General features: G+C 39.3%; 1 protein-coding gene across 8 annotated transcripts in view; it reads right to left on the bottom strand.

Annotated features, from left to right (window-relative positions):
• Window positions 1-1,040: 1,040 nt before the first annotated feature.
• Window positions 1,041-17,659, bottom strand: part of Ccnt2 (cyclin T2) — a 32,704-nt gene continuing 16,085 nt past the window's right edge. For 3 of the 8 annotated variants that reach the window (XM_075987792.1, XM_075987793.1, XM_075987795.1), the window contains 6 exons: window positions 16,754-16,814; window positions 15,072-15,134; window positions 12,314-12,359; window positions 10,622-10,785; window positions 7,400-7,470; window positions 1,041-6,940 (listed from right to left, as the gene is read on the bottom strand). In XM_075987792.1, coding sequence (XP_075843907.1) covers window positions 5,549-6,940; window positions 7,400-7,470; window positions 10,622-10,785; window positions 12,314-12,359; window positions 15,072-15,134; window positions 16,754-16,814 — 1,797 coding nt within the window. In that variant the 3' untranslated portion in view covers window positions 1,041-5,548. Of the gene's footprint in view, window positions 6,941-7,399; window positions 7,471-10,621; window positions 10,786-12,003; window positions 12,360-12,477; window positions 13,096-15,071; window positions 15,135-16,753; window positions 16,815-17,659 lie in introns of those variants that run through there. The other 5 variants (XM_075987794.1, XM_075987796.1, XR_012912031.1 and 2 more) reach the window with 4 other exon arrangements.

Here is a 17,659-nt window from a genome sequence, read left to right as displayed (position 1 = left end):
TACTCCAATGTGTGTGTATAGTTTTTCAAGACCAGGTTTCTGTGTTGCTGTCTTTGAACTCTCTCTGTAGACCAGGCTGGCCTCAACCTCAGAGATCTGCCTGCCTCTGCTCCCCGAGTGCTGGGATTAAAGGTGTGTACCATTATATCCCATAGTTCACTTCATTATGTTTAATCTTCCGGTAAACTGGGGCCAAGTTCAAGTAAAGCATAGTTAACCCCTAAGTAATTTTGTTTGGGTGGCTGCAGGAGCACATGTGGATAGGAATAGGTTGGCTTTTTTTCCTTAGGTGCTGTCTACAGGGTCTCTTATTTGTCTGGAACTCACCAACTAGGCTACACTAGCTGGTCAGTGAGCCCAGAGATGCCAGTCTACCTCATTGACACTGGCATTACTAACATGGACCATGAGCCAGTGCAGTTTTAGGATTTTATCATTGTGTATTTATACCTGTTTACGTGTATGCCAAAGAGTGTATGTGGAAGTCAGAGCCCCAATTTTTGGGAGTCAGTTATCTTCTACTTTATTGAGGCTTAGGTGAATGGACTCCCAAAGGCAGTTCCTTTGGAGATACAGTGGCCCTTGCCCCTCCCAACAAAAAAGGCCCCAAACTACTTAGGCTGGACACAGATTTTAGAGGAAACAAGCTTCTCAACTCTACCTTATTATCATTACGATTAACTCATTTTCTTTCAGGCAGGAAGTACTGGAGAACTGGTGGAGTAAGGGACATCTTAAAAAGCAGAGTAAATCCGGTGTAGTGTGTAGTAGTGACACTTGGAAATGCTGCTAAGGGTGGCTCAAGGCCAGTTTCAGCTTTGTATTGAGTTTGAGGCCAGCCAGCCTGGGCTACTTGGACCTTGCCCGTAGAGAGAACAGGGCACAAAACCCAGTCCTTTCTCCATGGCCACCAATGTCAGTTTGAGGCTGACCCTGTAGAGACCCTTCCTGGGTGAGTTCTAAGGTATTCGAATGGATGAGTCACTCACAACACAGCCAATTTCCCACTTCCCTCATTAACTTAACACGTTAGCCTTGGATTTGGTTGTCAATAAACAAACTTTATTAATAATAAATTCCTTATGTAATGAGCTGAAATTCAACGGCTAATTCATGCCAGCATACACATTTTCTTGTTTCATTCCATTATCCACAAGGGTTTTGAATGTTCAAATTCCACTGTCCATAACAAATTGGTACTCCAGGGTTTTCTTAATCAAGGGAAGCTACTCATTATTGGGCCAATCAAATCTCACAAACTACTAAATGGACTGGAGGATTTTAGGTGAGGCTTCCTCTCAAAACTTGGGAACAAAGGGAAGCTACAGAGTTCACAGGATTGACTTTTGAGATTATTGAATTGCAGTGAATGGACAAAGCCTGTTTTATGAGAACAGAACTGACCTTACCCATGCAGTCTTGGGCATGTCAGCACACCTCAAGAATATGCCACGCAGGAAAGATGGTGAATTATAAACCAGGAAAGGGGACTCACAGAGACCTGGCTGGGCACAATTTAAAACTGGAGTAACAAAATAACATAGTTGGAGCATGTCAGTACCACCAAGATCACTAATGATGAAGACAGGTATTTCCAACAAGTGTCTGACTTGGCTTTCACCTGTTGAACTTGTACAGAAGCACCTACATTCTAAACACATACCCTAGTATCAATGGTCTCAATATGGAGTAAGAAAACCAGGAATGCATTCATGCTTCAACCCACCTATCTTAAACCAACATGCACAGAAGAGCTAAACTGGGTCCACTCATGTTCCCCTAGCGTGGGCTTTGCTGACTCTTCCCTATGTAAATGTGATGAGTAGATCCTAATGCTGCCCAAGAAAGGCTCCTGAGGGGGAAACTGCTGAATCAAGAGAAATACCAAGTCAAAGAGTTTCCAGATTTTCCTCAGCAAAGAAATTCTCAGAATCTTCTAGCAAATTAAGCCCACCTTTTGAAGTCCTTTTTTCACTTAGATAAGACTGGAAATAACTTAAACACTGATCCAGGCATGGGTGGAGGCAGAAGAATGGATTAATTTAAAGCCAGCTCATATCCTTATTATAAATAAGAGTAAGACTGTGTCTCAAAAAACTCAAACCAGAAAGTTTCCTTTTTCCTAGATGTTATCTAAATGAGCCATCTACATAATGCAAGAACAAATCATGTTCCGTCCATATATAGGTATGGCTTATTCCTCAGGCTGGCTAATAAAATCAGATTTTAATTCCTCAGATAAGAAAATACACTTTTTGAACCCTCTTAAGGCAAGATATTTATTTATAACTAATTAAACATTTCAAGATATTTATAACTAATTAAACATTTCAAGCTGGTTCTCTAAAGTAAATCCTAACAAAGGGGACAGACAGGCCAGAAAGTTTGGGAGTCCTGTATTACTACTACTATCTGTTGGTACAAAGGGTGCACTCACGACACCCCATACCACGGAAGACATCTGAGAAGGCTGAACACTCTGAGTACCAGGAAGACTGAGATGCACATCCACTGCTCTAAGGGTACCCGGGACTGGCACCACTGCCTTTTATTGCTACTATCTGCAACTAGAAGAAACGGCAAGGCCTTCTCCACCAGTGGACACCGCCACTGAGTTTGTGACGCAGGCCTCCTGGAAGACTTTTGCAAACAAACATTCCTTTGCTTTGGTCCCGAAAACTGCACGTTAGTAGCTAAGGCAAATATTTAGGAAGCACATGTTGATTTTGGAAAATTGGTTGCTAGAGGTAGACAGGAAGCCTCTGGTTACAATGTGCTTTTGCAAAAGGGTCACGAAGCTAGGGAAACACACCTTAAGAATGAATCACTCTTTTATAGGACGATTTAAAGATAATGCTTTTTAATATTTTTCAAGTATTAAAAAACTCATCAAAAATGTATCACCTTAACAGTACTTTGCACATGTGAGAAGTCACACCTAAGTTTGATACTATTTTGGTTATTTATGGCTACTTACAAGACTCACAATAGAATGTCCATTCACTGAGTCTTTTTTCTTTGGTAGAGTCTAATGGGACCATGCAGATGAACTATTTTATGCAAACAAGATGTTTCAAGCAAATTCATGATGATATGAAATATGAGGGTTTTCCTTAGTGGAAAGGAAACTTAAGAAGATTCACACATTTTGCCCCATTGTGGTTTTAGCATCTTGTTCAGAGGTTGCAGAGTTGGAATAGTTCACACAATCCTGTAAAAATCACGACTGACTGCCTTTTAATAAATAGTCATTGTAAAGAATTACATTTACAGAGTGAAAAGTGAATACATAGCATTTCAAAGTCAATTCTGGAAGTACTAAGTGTACTGATCCATAGCACATACACTATCTGTTTAACTGTCCATCATTAGCACCAATAAGATTCAACAAAATTACCTTTATTCCCATATCTAAAAAAAACCAAAAACAAACAAAAAACAACACATTTCTGAAAATCCTTAGTGAAGTTTAACTATAGTCCCAGATCTTAAATATTCACATTGTTTTCTATGTCACACTGAAAATAAGTTCACTACTTTTCTGGATACTCTTTACATAAGCTGATTAAAATTCCTGGCATCACTCCCAATGATACAGTAGCATGACCACCCCATGTCAGTTCACATGATGCTCTGTCGAGGTTTCACATCTAAGTCACCAAGAACAAAACCCTTCCCTCCCTCACCTTGCACTGTTTAATTCTATGCTAGTCCTTGACTATTAGCACAGTGACACTGTAACTGCATCAGAATCACCATGTTTATGATACAATAGTATACCACACAGCAACAAAATCACATAGTAGCAGATTACTGATGCAAGACAAAACAGAGCGAGGATGAGCCTGCTAGGCTGAGTTCCCACAAAGAGGCTCCTGACATCCCAAAGTCAAACAACATTGACAAAATAATCAACCATTTTCTTTAAAAAACAAAACAACAAAAAGCTACTGGCAAACTAAGTAATTGCTAAATAAAAGTAGAGTACAAGGTTCAACTCTAATATTTACAAGCACAACATACTTGAATAAAATTACAATTGTGCACAGATCAGTGGCTTTATAACAAAACAGTTCATATACAGAGAAAAATTGTGATTCAAGACAAGTTGAATCCGACCCATTTTAAGAGACTCAACAGCTAAGACTTACCACAGAAATAAATTCAAGATTAGGCAACAGACAAGAGCCGTACTATTGGTGCTTACACCAAAATTTAGACAAGCTGGTCTATCCCCTGACCAGGCGTCAGGTGACAGTGCAAGCGTCACCTCAAAGAGAACCTACTAAGACGTGCAAACGAATGTAGAACCTCCAGCAGTGGCTGGCCCGAGGCTGGCCTTTTTCCTTACATTTTCCTGATAATGACCATAAGCTATAAATACAGGTACAATGCACAGTCAGCAATGTTTTCTTTTTATTTATTGTTAGAATATAAAAGAATCAAGAGAGCATAGGTTTAATTTCATTTTTATAAGGAAGACTGCATTTACCTGAAAAAGAAATATGGTATCTTTCTCTTTCTCACCCCCACACTCACTCTCTCTCTCTCTGGGAAGAGTATATTCAAGACTATGGTGTCACTGCAAATGCTAAAGAAAAAGTGATCCCTGTTCACTGCTAAACTCTGTAGTGTCAACGTTCTTGAAGAACTGGACCAATTCTTCACTGGGAGCTCCTGTGAGTTAAGTCACAGTCATCCTCATACCCATTATTAACTGCTTCTATAGCACTGCAACAGCCAACAAACATTTAAATGCACTTCACATCAAGTGTATGTAAACTTTATTATTTTTTTCCTCTTCAAGCCTTCAGAAATTAGGGGCTGACTCTGCAGCCAATCTGGTCAGAACCTCTGAAGGCAAACTGAGAGCTTCCCAGTGTTAAGGACCACCCGTGGCACCGCATCCCGTCTAGTAGTGAAGTGTCCCCTCAGCGGCTTCCAGTAAGGCCTAGAGTTTAAGGTTAACATAAAAAGTGCCACTTGTGTTTTAGATTAGTGATGGACTCTGACGAGAGAAAATAAAGTTATTCTGTATATTGTTATACTTACAAGCAGCTCCGATCCTGAGTATTTATGGTAATATCTAAACATACAAAAATGTATGTACATTTTTTTCTCCACTTTCTTGTAAACAGTTGTCAGTATTCTGTTTTATCCCTTTATCACTGAGACATGCAAACCATACATACAAGTATAAATACACAAAAGAAAAACAATTGACACTCATTCAAAGCCAAGCAACAACAAAAAACAGCTACAGTATTCAAATTATAAATAACAAAAGCTTGAGGCAGCTTAGATTCCTAGCAGCAGCCAGCCATTCATCCTAATGTTCTTAGCTGCATCTTCCATGCGTTTACAGTACTGTAACACTATCGTATGTGGAGATAGACTTGTTTACTATCATCTCTTCTTTTCAGAATGAAGAAAAAAGCAGCACTTACAAATATGGAAGCAGTGGCACCACTGCTGGACCAGGAGGAAATTTTCCATTCCAACCATTTTTAAATTAAAAAGCAAAGGAAAAGTTGACCTAAACAAATGATTACATATTCATTCCTTGGGCACTTAGCAGCGAGTCCAGCATGTCGAATGTGTCTTTGTAGTCCAAATGCTGGCTGCTTGTACTGTACTCGTGATTGGCCTCAGGACCGTGGGGCTCCACTGGTTTCTTGTCCAGTTTCACGAGGGTGCTGAGATGTCCGTAGCCCACCTGGTATGTGACAGGGGGAGGAGGGGGTAAGGGATGGTTAAAAACAGAGCTGTGAGAGGATAGATACTGCTTAACAGAGGAAGAACTAGATGAACTACCTGAACTTTTGGAACTTTTGCTCATTTTGGAGTGGTGGTTGTGGGAGGCATCGTTGATATGCAGCTTCTTCCTTGCACTGGAGCCGGAGGAGATGCCATCGGGGCCCATGCCCACAGGACTCCTCAGCACCGTGGGCGGCATCCCATCAGCAGCATGCTTAGCACCTCCGCTGTGCATGTGCAAATGCTTGTGGCTGCTGTGGTGGCGGTTGGCAGGGTGTTCCTTGTGCTTCTCCTTGTGGTCTCTGCTGATGTGTGGGCTTGAGTGTTTGCTCTTCCCACTGCCTTCATCTGAAGAGCTGTGTCTTTCTGAGGATGACACTTTGATCTTCATCTTTAGCTCTTCTTTACTGGGACCTTTATCAGGGGGCGGGATAGGTATCCGTAACTTCAGCGATCCACTCTTCTCCTTTTTCTCTGCCATGTGTTTCTCAGGTTTGTCAGAGTTGGTGATGGGAAGTTTCATTTTAATGGGAGAAGTGACAGAACTGCCCGAGACTGCTGGCCCATGTTTGTGCTGCTGCTCTGCATGGGCAGCTATGTAATGATCCCTTGTGTCCAGGTCCAGGGTTTCCAGCTTCCGCTTTTCTCTGTACTTATCTAAAGACATTTTCTGAGGAACTACTCCAGGGACAGCAGGGACGGGCCCATGGTGCTTACTGCTCCCGGATTTGTGAGCGTATTCTTGCTTAGCTGATGAATGATCAGCAACTTTGTCTGGCCTGTGATGTAATCCTGAATGCAGTGTCATAGAAGGACCCTGCTGGAAGCTGATGTACTGGCTCCCAGAGAGAGTAGCCTCCTGTTTCTGTGTGTATCCTGGGTCTGTCCTGGCTGAATCTGGATGTTGAGGCCATTCTTGGTGTGATGACAAACTGTACGAGGTACTGGGCATTCCTGCTGCCAGCACTGATAAATTATCAGATGCACGGCTGTCTTGAACAGAAGTATTTCCTGAATTTAGAGGTATTGGAGCAGGGAACGTTGACGTTGAAGGTTTCTGGAAACTTGGGTTGGCAGGCACACCAGTGACACTATCTACTAAAAGGGAATTCTGGACCAAAGATGAACCAAGCAGTGGTGTCTCTGATACTTGTCCATCTACTTTTGGTTTCTTAGCCATAGCCTAGTTAAATGAGAAACAGAAGAAACAACGACAGCAAAGAAGTTTAATAAAGTCTTTGCTTGTAAAACTCTATAGAAGTATATTGAAATAAACCACCTGGACTCAAGCTCTAAGGCAATAAATGGATGTAACAGAAGACTTTAAGTTTTGAGAATTAGATACAATTATATCCTAACCCAGGACTTGAGATAGTAACTGGTGTAGGCTTTAGCCTCACTTGTAAAGCTACAGGAATTTCCCCATGACTAAGAATAAAAATAATTGAAAGATATATGATATAGAGTCCACTAGACACAGGATTAAACAACTATGAGCACCTGTAGTCCAAGCGTGGCACACTGTATTGGAAAATACTGCAAGGCGCAGTATTTAATCATTCTGTTTCAAAGCGTTCGCTAGGCAACTGCTAGAGGAGCGACAGATTGATATACTTTTGTTAAATCCTGCCAATTCTCTTACCCTCCAGTTTCGAATCCTCTTCAACCTACTAGGCGTTTTCTCCAATATTTGTAGAAACTCATGTGTTAGCTCTAAAAATAAAATTTAAATTTAAAGCTTAGATGGTGCCTTTAGGATCTGAACTTCTCTCAAGTGGGCAGCATTTAACAGGGGGACCTAACAGCGCATCTCTTTCACTGTTAACTTCCTATTCAGTTTTTAGCATACACAGAAGTAGACACAACTCTCAACTGTTTATTTCAAAGCTGAATTCATTTAAAAAAGATCCCTCAAGTAGAAAAAGACAAGATCTCCTGAGTAAATTGGGAGCATGGGAACCATGGGAGGGGTTTGAAGGGGAGGGGAGAGGAAGGAATAGGAGCAGAGAAAAATGTAGAGTTCAATAAAAATCAATAAAAGAGAGAGAGAGAGAGAGAGAGAGAGAGAGAGAGAGAGAGAGAGAGAGAGAGAGACACTCCCTCCTTCCCAGCATTTCACTTGCTTACTAAGAAAAGAACTCTGTGGAGGGTGGTGGTGAGAATCTCAACCAGACAAACAATATAGCAAATTTAACGTAGAAACAAGTCACCAATGGGTTCTTTAAAATTAGCAGGCGTAAGTTTGAGAAGAAGGTATTTACTTGTATATCCCTAAATGTATTTTCCCCAACAGGCTTAATTATAAAGAGAAAGAATAGCTCTACAACGAGGAACTCAACAGCACCACTATTATTGAGTGACCAACACAGTGGTAAGACACACTAAGTGAACACCGTCCCATGCTTTAAGAAGCAAGCAGAACAACCTCCTTCTGCAGCATTCTTGCCAACAATGCTCAAAGTCAGCGATGAAAAAAATATCAGACAAATTGGAAATCACTCTGTAAAGTCACTTATTAGTCCTCAAATCAGAAGCAATGAGAGAGAGAGAGAGAGAGAGAGAGAGAGAGAGAGAGCACCCTGATAGCCTGAAGGTGACTATCCAGACATTTCAATTGGATACAAACAGAACATAAGACCCTACACAGAGAAAATAGGGAATTCTGAACAGAACCAGGTTTAATTAGCACTGTCAATACCAGTGTTAATCTCCCAATCTTATAATCAAATATTATATAAGACACCAACAACAGAAGCCATCCATCCATCCATCCATCCACCCACCCACCCACCCACCCACCCACCACCCAACCATCAACAGACAGGGACTCATGCAGCCTAGGCTGGCCTGGGAGTATGGCCTCAAACTGACTCTTCTGGCTCAACTCCTAGGGACTTCTTCACTGAGGTTTTTCTTCCTTAGAGCTAATCTACAGACAGAATGAGATATAAACCACTTTACACATGCACCCACACTCACACACACAGACCCTCATAATTAGGCTAAATCTAAGCCAATGTTGTTTGGGGGCAGTTACTAAATGAGTAGCTTCAGGAAGTAATAATAGTAGAATACTAAAGACAATTCAAGACAGCTTGACCTAAACAGAAATTATGCTACTACTTTAATATATTGAGTTCCAACTTCCAAATCAATAATGAAATTGAGCCTATGCCTATATAGAATAGAAGTGGAGGAAAATACAGGTGGCTCTCATGTCAACGATAACAATAAGGTTATAATATCTTAGATATGACCTAAAAAACAAGAAAAAAGGCAGATTACTTATAATTTACTGACTGCTAAGGCAAGACAAAGACATAGTAACCTGACTTTTTCAAGGTAGGGCAAAGGGGGAGCAAATAAAAAGACCGTTACTGGTGGTTTTTAGATTTTCTTTCCTCCAAATAAACTAGAAAACAAACAAACAAACAAAAAACACCCTAACCATTTAAAAATTGCATCTTCAGCTGGCCTTAGTTGGTTAGAATATGATGCAGATAAAAAAAAAGCATGAAAGGTGACCATGGGGGGTAGGGGAAAGGAGATTTACTTATTTCTCCCAAGAGGGAGAAAAAAAACCAAAAACCCCAACATGTTTTGTAAGTGGGGCAGGCCAACAATAGTCAGGCAAATGTGACCTGCAGACCCACTACTGGCTTATAAACTGCTTGTGGCTCCTTTTCAGCTGACGTGGAGCTATATTTACAACAGAAACCCTACTGCCTCACAAACTCTAGAACTCAGGGCCCAGCACTCTCTATAGTAAGTCAGTACTTTTAATAGTAACGGAGGCAAACCTGTCTCCCCATCAGCCCTCCTCTCGTAAACAGACTGGAAGCCTAAAAAACAGGTAAGCTAAAAACCCGTTTGTTGTCTATTTTCTTTCTGAAATCTAGCACCTGCTTGAGTGCCACTCACGCACCTTAACAATCTATCTTATTTTTTAATCAGCTACCACTGTCTCTTACCAGAGACCCTCAAATCTCAGGTTCATAACTGGTAGGACTTGTACCTAGTTGTCTCCTAATTAATTAATAATGTAAGAGAACATCACAAGGAAGAAACCCCTTGGCCTAATGTTTCATAGTTTATATAGGAAGCTAGTACCCAACTGTGAGTTTACACTTCTAAAAGTGCTTGGTATTGAGCCTAGGACTTTATCTATTCTGAGTACACATCCATTACCTAGCTAGCTACACCATGGTCCTAGTTGAAAAAAACCGAACCGGTAAGTTATATCTCCAGCTCATTCTTTGTTTTTATTTCTTTGAGACAGGGTCTCCCTGTGTATTTCTAGATGGCCTTGAACCCAGGATTTATCTGCTTTTGTCTCCCAATTACTAAGATCAACAGTATGTGTCACCACACCCAGTCCATCTTTATTCACGATCCACCGACCTAGAGTGTTTAATGAGGCAAGGAGACAGATTAGAATAAAATACATATATGAAAATGCCATAGTGAAACTCATTCATTATATTATTTTGTATACAAACATCAAAATAATAAAATTTAATAATTCTATTTATTGAGGGACCCCAAAAAGGTTTTGTGTGAACTGGTGGTTAGTAAACATTTCATGGTTAATATGGTTCATAGGTTCCTTATTGCAACGTACTCAATACTTTTAAGTTCTTCCATCAAATTACTAAAATGGAATTAAATTCAGGCTGTAAAGAGACATTATCTTCTGAAATCCAAACACTAGTAAATTAAAGGACATCTGGGATTAACATTAGAGCCACTGTGGTGTACATGTGGACTGACCAACACTGGCAACTGCTTCAGGTAGCTAGTGCATACACAGAAAAAGCTTACACTATAGTCTTCACATAGGAAAGGACCTCTTCCCTCTGCTTACCATCTAGCAGCTCTAGGGTAACTGTAGGGTCCACATATTCCCACCAGTGCTTTCCATCAGTTGACACAGGGATCTCCCAATTGGACCATTTGCAAGCCAAATGAATGCATACACATGCTATCACCGTGGGTTTATACTGAAGACAGAAGGTCGTAAGATGCAAACTGGTGTAGAGTGGATTTAAAAGTGGAGGGCCACAAAAATTCAAAATATGTAAAACAAAGAAAAACATTTGCCAGTAAGACAAAAGCAAACATAAAATCAGAAGTGTTTTTCTTTACATAACAATATTCTATTAAATTAAGAGTGAACACTACTGAAAATTATAATAAAAAACCTTTATATAGATCACTTCCCTTATTCTCATCCCTCCACAGCATAGTAATATTTTATTTAACTGATTAATACTAATCATTTTTTTGTTTTGAAACCTAACAATCACACAAAGGTGAAACAGTATATTTACAATAATCATCATATACAAAATACAACCTTTTAAACCTTTTTTGTGGTAATCTTGGTTTGTTTTTTTTAACATTATGAAAAACGTAAAGACATTATAAAACAAAGCAATTTTAATGGCACAAAGATCAGACCATTCAATGTAACTTAACAGCAAAAGTACTTCTTAGTATGTCAGACCTGTTAGTCCCTGTTCATGTACATTTCTGTGTCCCCTTCCAGCAAAGCCTCAAAGAGAACTTACCTTTTGCAAAAAAAAATTTCAAGGCTCAAAATAGGTTAATACTAAGAAATACTATCTTTACTTTTCATTATATACCAAAAATTGAGCACATGACATTTTACAGGCTAGCTTTTTAAGCAAAGTTTTTTTAATAGTTTTTGGAGACAGGGTCTCATGTAGACCAGACTGGCCTCAAACTCTTTGCATAGTTAAGGACAACCCTGCTATCCCGATCTTCCTGTGCTGGGATGACAGGGGCATGATACAATGGCTAGAGAACTAAGTTTTGCTACACCAAAAAGGTAGTTTGGTGTACTTCCACAGTGCCCACTTAAAAAACTTTCAACAATAATACCAACCCAAAACAGAATTATGCATTCAATTTTAGAGCCTCCTTCAAACTATTTTTCTAGTTTAGAATAGGTGAAACACACAAACACAAACTACATTTTCACTTTCTATAAATGGAAATTGGGACTTCTGGAATAAAGACTGTATCTCTGCTAGCCTAGGCACTGATGATATTTGATGACTTCTAATTTACTGTTTGGAATATTATCTAGAACAAGTCTCAAATCACATAAATTTTACTTAAGAAACTTTAGCAATTATTTTAAAAGACTGGATAAATGTGAAAATTAAAAAAAAGAAATGTCATTTAACTATAATTGTAAACTAGAAATAGCTTTATACTTACCAAGTTTCTAGGTTAAGTTTAGCTCTGTGTAATCTTTAGCTGCTATTCAGGCTACCAAGTTTAGACTTATGCACTCACAAATCGAGAATATGCCACCAGAAAGCACCACTACACTTCACAGTGTGCATTTAACCCCTCTGTGCCCAAAGTCCCTTGTACAATACACCGCAAAGCAACCAGGAAGGTACCACCACAGTAGATGGTCCAGTCTCCTGTTGCAACAAGGGCAAGAGACACATTGAGGGGGCCCTGCATTAAAGGAAGCTATAGTGTGCTACAACAGTGCAACAAAGAGGGTCAGGATAACAACCTGTTGGTAGCCATGAAATAGGATGTCTGTGCCAAATCCTTGCTTGCTGTAAGAAAAGAAAGAAGAACGAAGACAATATCATCAGCCTCAATGTGTAAACACCACAAAACTCTCAATACAACAAAACATCAAAGATTTGTACACAAAAAGTAAATTTTACTTACTACTTACAAATATCACAAGAGCGCCATCATTTTCTATACTACTGAAAATCTTCAACAACATTCACTCAAATGTTTCTTGCTATCCCCCATAGATCTGAGAAACAAGCCGATTTGCTTTTAGCTAGGCTAAACTTGTTACTAAGTTAAGCATCTAGTCAGCTAAAAGTTGAAATAAAGCATTCTCCTGGATTTAAAAAAAACAAAAAACAAAAAGAAGAAGAAGAAGAAGAAAAGATTTTTGAAGTCTAATACAAAATACAAAGAGTTGCCTGCCAAACTTAAGCCTGTCATCATATTTAGGTTGGTTTAAATTTCCTTCAAAATGGAACAAAACAACCCCCACCCCAAACTCAGAGCACAAACCTCAGTTCTTTATCACATTATTACACATTAACAAAAAGTAGGAAGCCCCACTACATTTGTTTTTTTTTTTTAACTTACAGACTCCGATTAAAGGTAATACCTAGAAAGAGGAGTTTTCTAAGGGGAATAAGGATGCTTCCGACACTGGTCCCCAACAGGAAAGCAATTTCTAACTAGTTCTGTAAGACACTGAATAGGTTTTCTTCCCCTTCTCCTACCCCATATCCTTCCCAATAGGAAGGACCCCACCAGCCCCCACCCCTTCTGTTCAAAAATCACTGTTTACTTAGCTTGGCAGCCCCAAACCCCACCCTCCCTAGTCCCCCCCTAGTCCCCAGACTCCTTCCCCTCCTGGTTGTCACTCTTGGCACCTGAAATCCCTGCTGCCCCATGTGATCATCAAGGGAGGATTTAACAAAAGGGACTGGGTCTGGCAGAGTTGTGCTAAGGAAGACTGTCAGAGCACCAGAGGTCTTGGAGGCAGTGTGACTTAAGTATGGTATTCTTTCCTGGTGGGGAGGGAAGGAGAGATCAGAGTGAAAGGTCCCTGTAAAATGACAACAGCCAATTCTGCAGCAAAGTAGCAAATGTCTCATCTGAAGTGGGAGGTGAGGACTTTATATGAATCATACCCACAAACAAACACCCCATATAAAATAATAAAAACATTCAATTGTGGTAACACATTTCCTAAGGGCTGTATCTAAACAGGAATGAAGGGAAAGTAGTCTTGTTAGTTCAAAGTTGCAACAGGGAAGGAAACAAAGACACTAAAGATAAAAGAACATCTTTAAAGGAAGGAAGCTCAGCTACCTCAAAGATGAGACAGAGCCCCCACCCACTGTGATCTCTCTTGAGTACTCTCTCTCTGTATCAAATTTGCATTTTTAAAGTGTTAATTTAAAATCCAGCTTTATTTCCTAAAGCAATACATACACCTTTGTTAAACACATACTAATGTCTTTCTTCATTAGGTTCCTGATTTAGAGTAAATTACATGGTCTGCTACCTTGCAAAAAACCATTTATTCTTTCAGATTTTCAGGAAGATCAACCTCCCAGCATTTCTTCTTAATTTAACATCTACAACTAAGTAAGTTAGCTATTTAAGTTTGTACTTTACTGTTACTAGGCAAGAGAATGTGCTACAAAATATATTTGTATGATTGTGAAGAACAGGAACCATAATTAAAATATTGTGGTTTACAAAGTGATTTCACTGATAACGTGATCCTAGGATTAAAAAATGAGTCTTGCAGACTGGTGGTGGTGCCTTTAATCCCAGCACTTGGGAGGCAGAGGCAGGAGGATCTTTGTGAGTTAGAGGCCAGCTTGGTCTACAAAGTGAGTTCCAGGACACCCAGGGCTGTTACACAGAGACCCTGTTTTGAAAAACAAACAAACAAACAAACAAACAAAACCCCAAGAAAACCACAAAAATCTTAGACCTCTACTTTGTTAGCAAGGGTGTTGGTTATGGAGACCCTAGGCTTATTTTCCAGTGTTGCTGGTAGCAAAACAAAGTGCTATCTAGATATAAAATGAATTCAATTTTATGAATTGAAATTCAATTTATGAATTAAAATGAATGAGAATATTACAATGTACACACACACGCACACACATACTCTCTCTCCAAAACAACAACAAAAATCCCAAGGTCTTCAAAAGTCTTAGCCATTTTGTTTAAAAATCCTGCAAGATACCAAAAACACAGGATCTTATCTTCAAAAGGAGGAAAAAACACAGGACTGCTCCCCAGACCACAAACAATCCAGAACCAGACAAGCAACATAGGCAACCTGTGGGAAGTTCTAGGGCCCAACAAACACAAAGGGCTCCTGTTTACCTAAGGCTTAATAGAAACATATGATGTGCTTTGTTAGTTTTCCCTATTATCACACAAAAGCAACTAAATGCACTTGGAGAAACACAAACAGAAGCTGATGAATACTATTTCAAAATTACACCCCCCACAATTGTTGAGACACCGTTTCTCTATGTAGCCCTGACTACCCTGGAACTCACTTTGTGGACCAGGCAGGCCTTTAACTGACAGAGATCTGCCTACCTCTGCCTCCCAGGTGCTGGAATTAAAGGTGTGTGTCACCACTCCCCAGCTTACATTTTCCCTTCTTAATAAAATCCAACGAAAGGCTAGAAGAGCACATAGCGTCCATAGCAACCCTGGAGGACAGAACACTTATCCCGGATGGCCGAGGGACCACTCACCTCTTACTAACTGGGTGCATTTCACTACATCTGTGTGTGGGTGTTCAATGGTGATCTCAAAACCTGAAATGAAAAGCACTTTTTTTCCCAACTACTTACCACTACAATACTTGCCTGAGCAATGCAGCTCCCCATTAGATGTCTAGTATACTCTTCAGTATTAAAGAGAAATCCAAAGCCAACATTAAAGCTTCTCATTGCTGACATGTCCATTACCCTCCAGAATAAATGATAACTAGTGTCTCATGTCTCAATAGGAAAACAGACAATTATTTAAAAAATATCATGGCCATCTTGATTTAAAATTCAGAGTTTTAATTCACCTGAGTTCAAATCACCAAATAATTATTATTATAGCAGCAGATTACACATTTTCTCCTTTTAACATTAAGAATCTTTGTTTCAGAAGGATGTGGGAAAAAGTTTCTCATAAACACATCCGCTGCCAACAGCAGCATGAAAGAACTTTACATACAGCAGCTCTATTCATTTTACTGTTAAACCAAAGGAGCACAGCTATATCTCCTAATAAGAATCATGCGGACAGTGAGCTACACAGGCAGGCCGTTTCTAAAAACAGCTTCAGAAACTCAAGGAAAAGGGTTGGAAACTTTTCAATGAATATCCAATCAGCTCTTCCATGTGGCAAGATATTTGCTTTTACTACTTAGTATCTTTAGAATGCTTAGTCTAAAATCTAACAAATGAGTAATCAGTGTTTAAAGGTGTATTTTATTTACATCTTTCTTGTAATTAACTAGCAAAATAACATTTCAAAGAGATGTTTTTAATGCACACTTAAACAGCATGCACATCGTGCAGTGACTACTTTTGTTAGTGGTGCTGGGGATGGAACACAGCCCATGAACATGGAAGTTGAGAGCTCTTCTACCTGACTCCTACTTTCAGCTCCTATGTAATGCTTTCATACCATAAAAATACATCTATGTTTTATAATGTCATATTAATATCAAATGTTTGTAATACATAATTTTGTAATTAAGACGTTATGTCAAATAACTGGATTCTAACTTCCACTTTTGTATCTTTTGATAAAACTTAATTCATGTGTTTTAAATAAGTTACTTTTATAATAAAAATCTGTCAGTACATGTAGCTATGCTTCTATTTGTATTTTTCAGACAGGGTTACGATGTAGTACTAGAAGCCCTCAAACTCACAGAGAGCCGCTTGCCCTGCCTCCTGAGGGCTGAGATACGTACTGAGGTATGTACTTACATTTCTATTTAACATTTGAAAATGGAATAGCAGTGAAATAAAAACAAAAAAATTTGCTATAATAGAGCAAATCTTATTCCATATATGAGAATGGGAATGTAAAAGGTAAGAAAACTGCCCCAAGGTTACAATGGTTGTCAGAAACTTAGATTTAAATTCGGATCTCCCCAGAGCTTGTATTTATCTGAACTCAGCCCGTTATCTAACATTCCTTTTCCCTTCTTTTCTTTTTTCTTTGGTTTTTCTTCATAGCCCTGGCTGTCCTGGAACTAGTCTGGTTTTGAAATCACAGAGCCTGCCTACAAGTGATGGGATTAAAGGTGTACACCACCACCACGTGGCCCAAAACTAGTTTTAAACAACTTTCTTCAATAAGAAGCTATTCTAAAAATTTTTTGTTTAAAATATTACATTAGTGAACACAAAATGATATGAGCACATACCCAGTGTTTGTAGCATTATGGTTTCAAGTAAAACCAGTTCTTGAGTCTGCTGAAGATAAGCCTGTCAGACAAAAATGGTATGAGAGGTTTAGAATAAATACAACACCACTGGAGTCCTAGACTGTTAGACCTCATGAGGATTATAGTTCAGTAGTTGCTTACAAATACAAGGCAGTAGATGGAGCATGTTTGCTCTTGGGACAAGTCTAATACAGATAGTAAACAAAGCCAAAGGAACAATAAAACAGAGTGCCACGAAGCAGGGTAGGTTAACTGAATAAAGACCCACAATCTGCACAGCCTAAGTTCACAGGTACTGTTGCCTCTAGACACCAAGGACAGGAGCATCAAGCCAAGGAAGAGCACTTAACTCAAACCCGACTGAAGAGAAAACTTACCAACCACATCTGTGAGTTAGTTTTACAATTAACTTCCCTAGAAAACGCAAATCTTAAGTCCTGGATCAATGTCATCCATTCACCATAGAGACACAAATTATCATAGAATCTTTCCTTAAAATCCAAGAACCAATCTCCCTTTCTCAAAGCTCTTGGAAGAAAGAATATAGAAATTTTCCTGCTACCCCAGCCTTAGGACCCTAACAATTGGCCCAGATGAGAAGGAAGTCAATAGATCATATTTGAGATGGGCATGGGGGCTGAGGCAGAATAACTCAGTTTGAGGCTAGCCTAGACTAACTAGATACAGAGCTAGACCCAGGTAGATCTGTTCTAAATGCACACACACACATGAATGCTCATTTTTCTGAGACCACACTAACCCCAGACAGGGAAATCACCTTTAATGTCACTAAGCTGATTTTTAAAACATTAGCATGTACATACTTGAATGAGTTTATTCTAACATCAACTATGAGAACTACTGTCAAACAATTACAATTGCTTA

This window comes from Microtus pennsylvanicus, chromosome 10 (assembly GCF_037038515.1).
Source record: "Microtus pennsylvanicus isolate mMicPen1 chromosome 10, mMicPen1.hap1, whole genome shotgun sequence".
Lineage (NCBI taxonomy): Eukaryota > Metazoa > Chordata > Mammalia > Rodentia > Cricetidae > Microtus > Microtus pennsylvanicus.
This window is presented reverse-complemented; position numbering and strand designations above follow the sequence as displayed.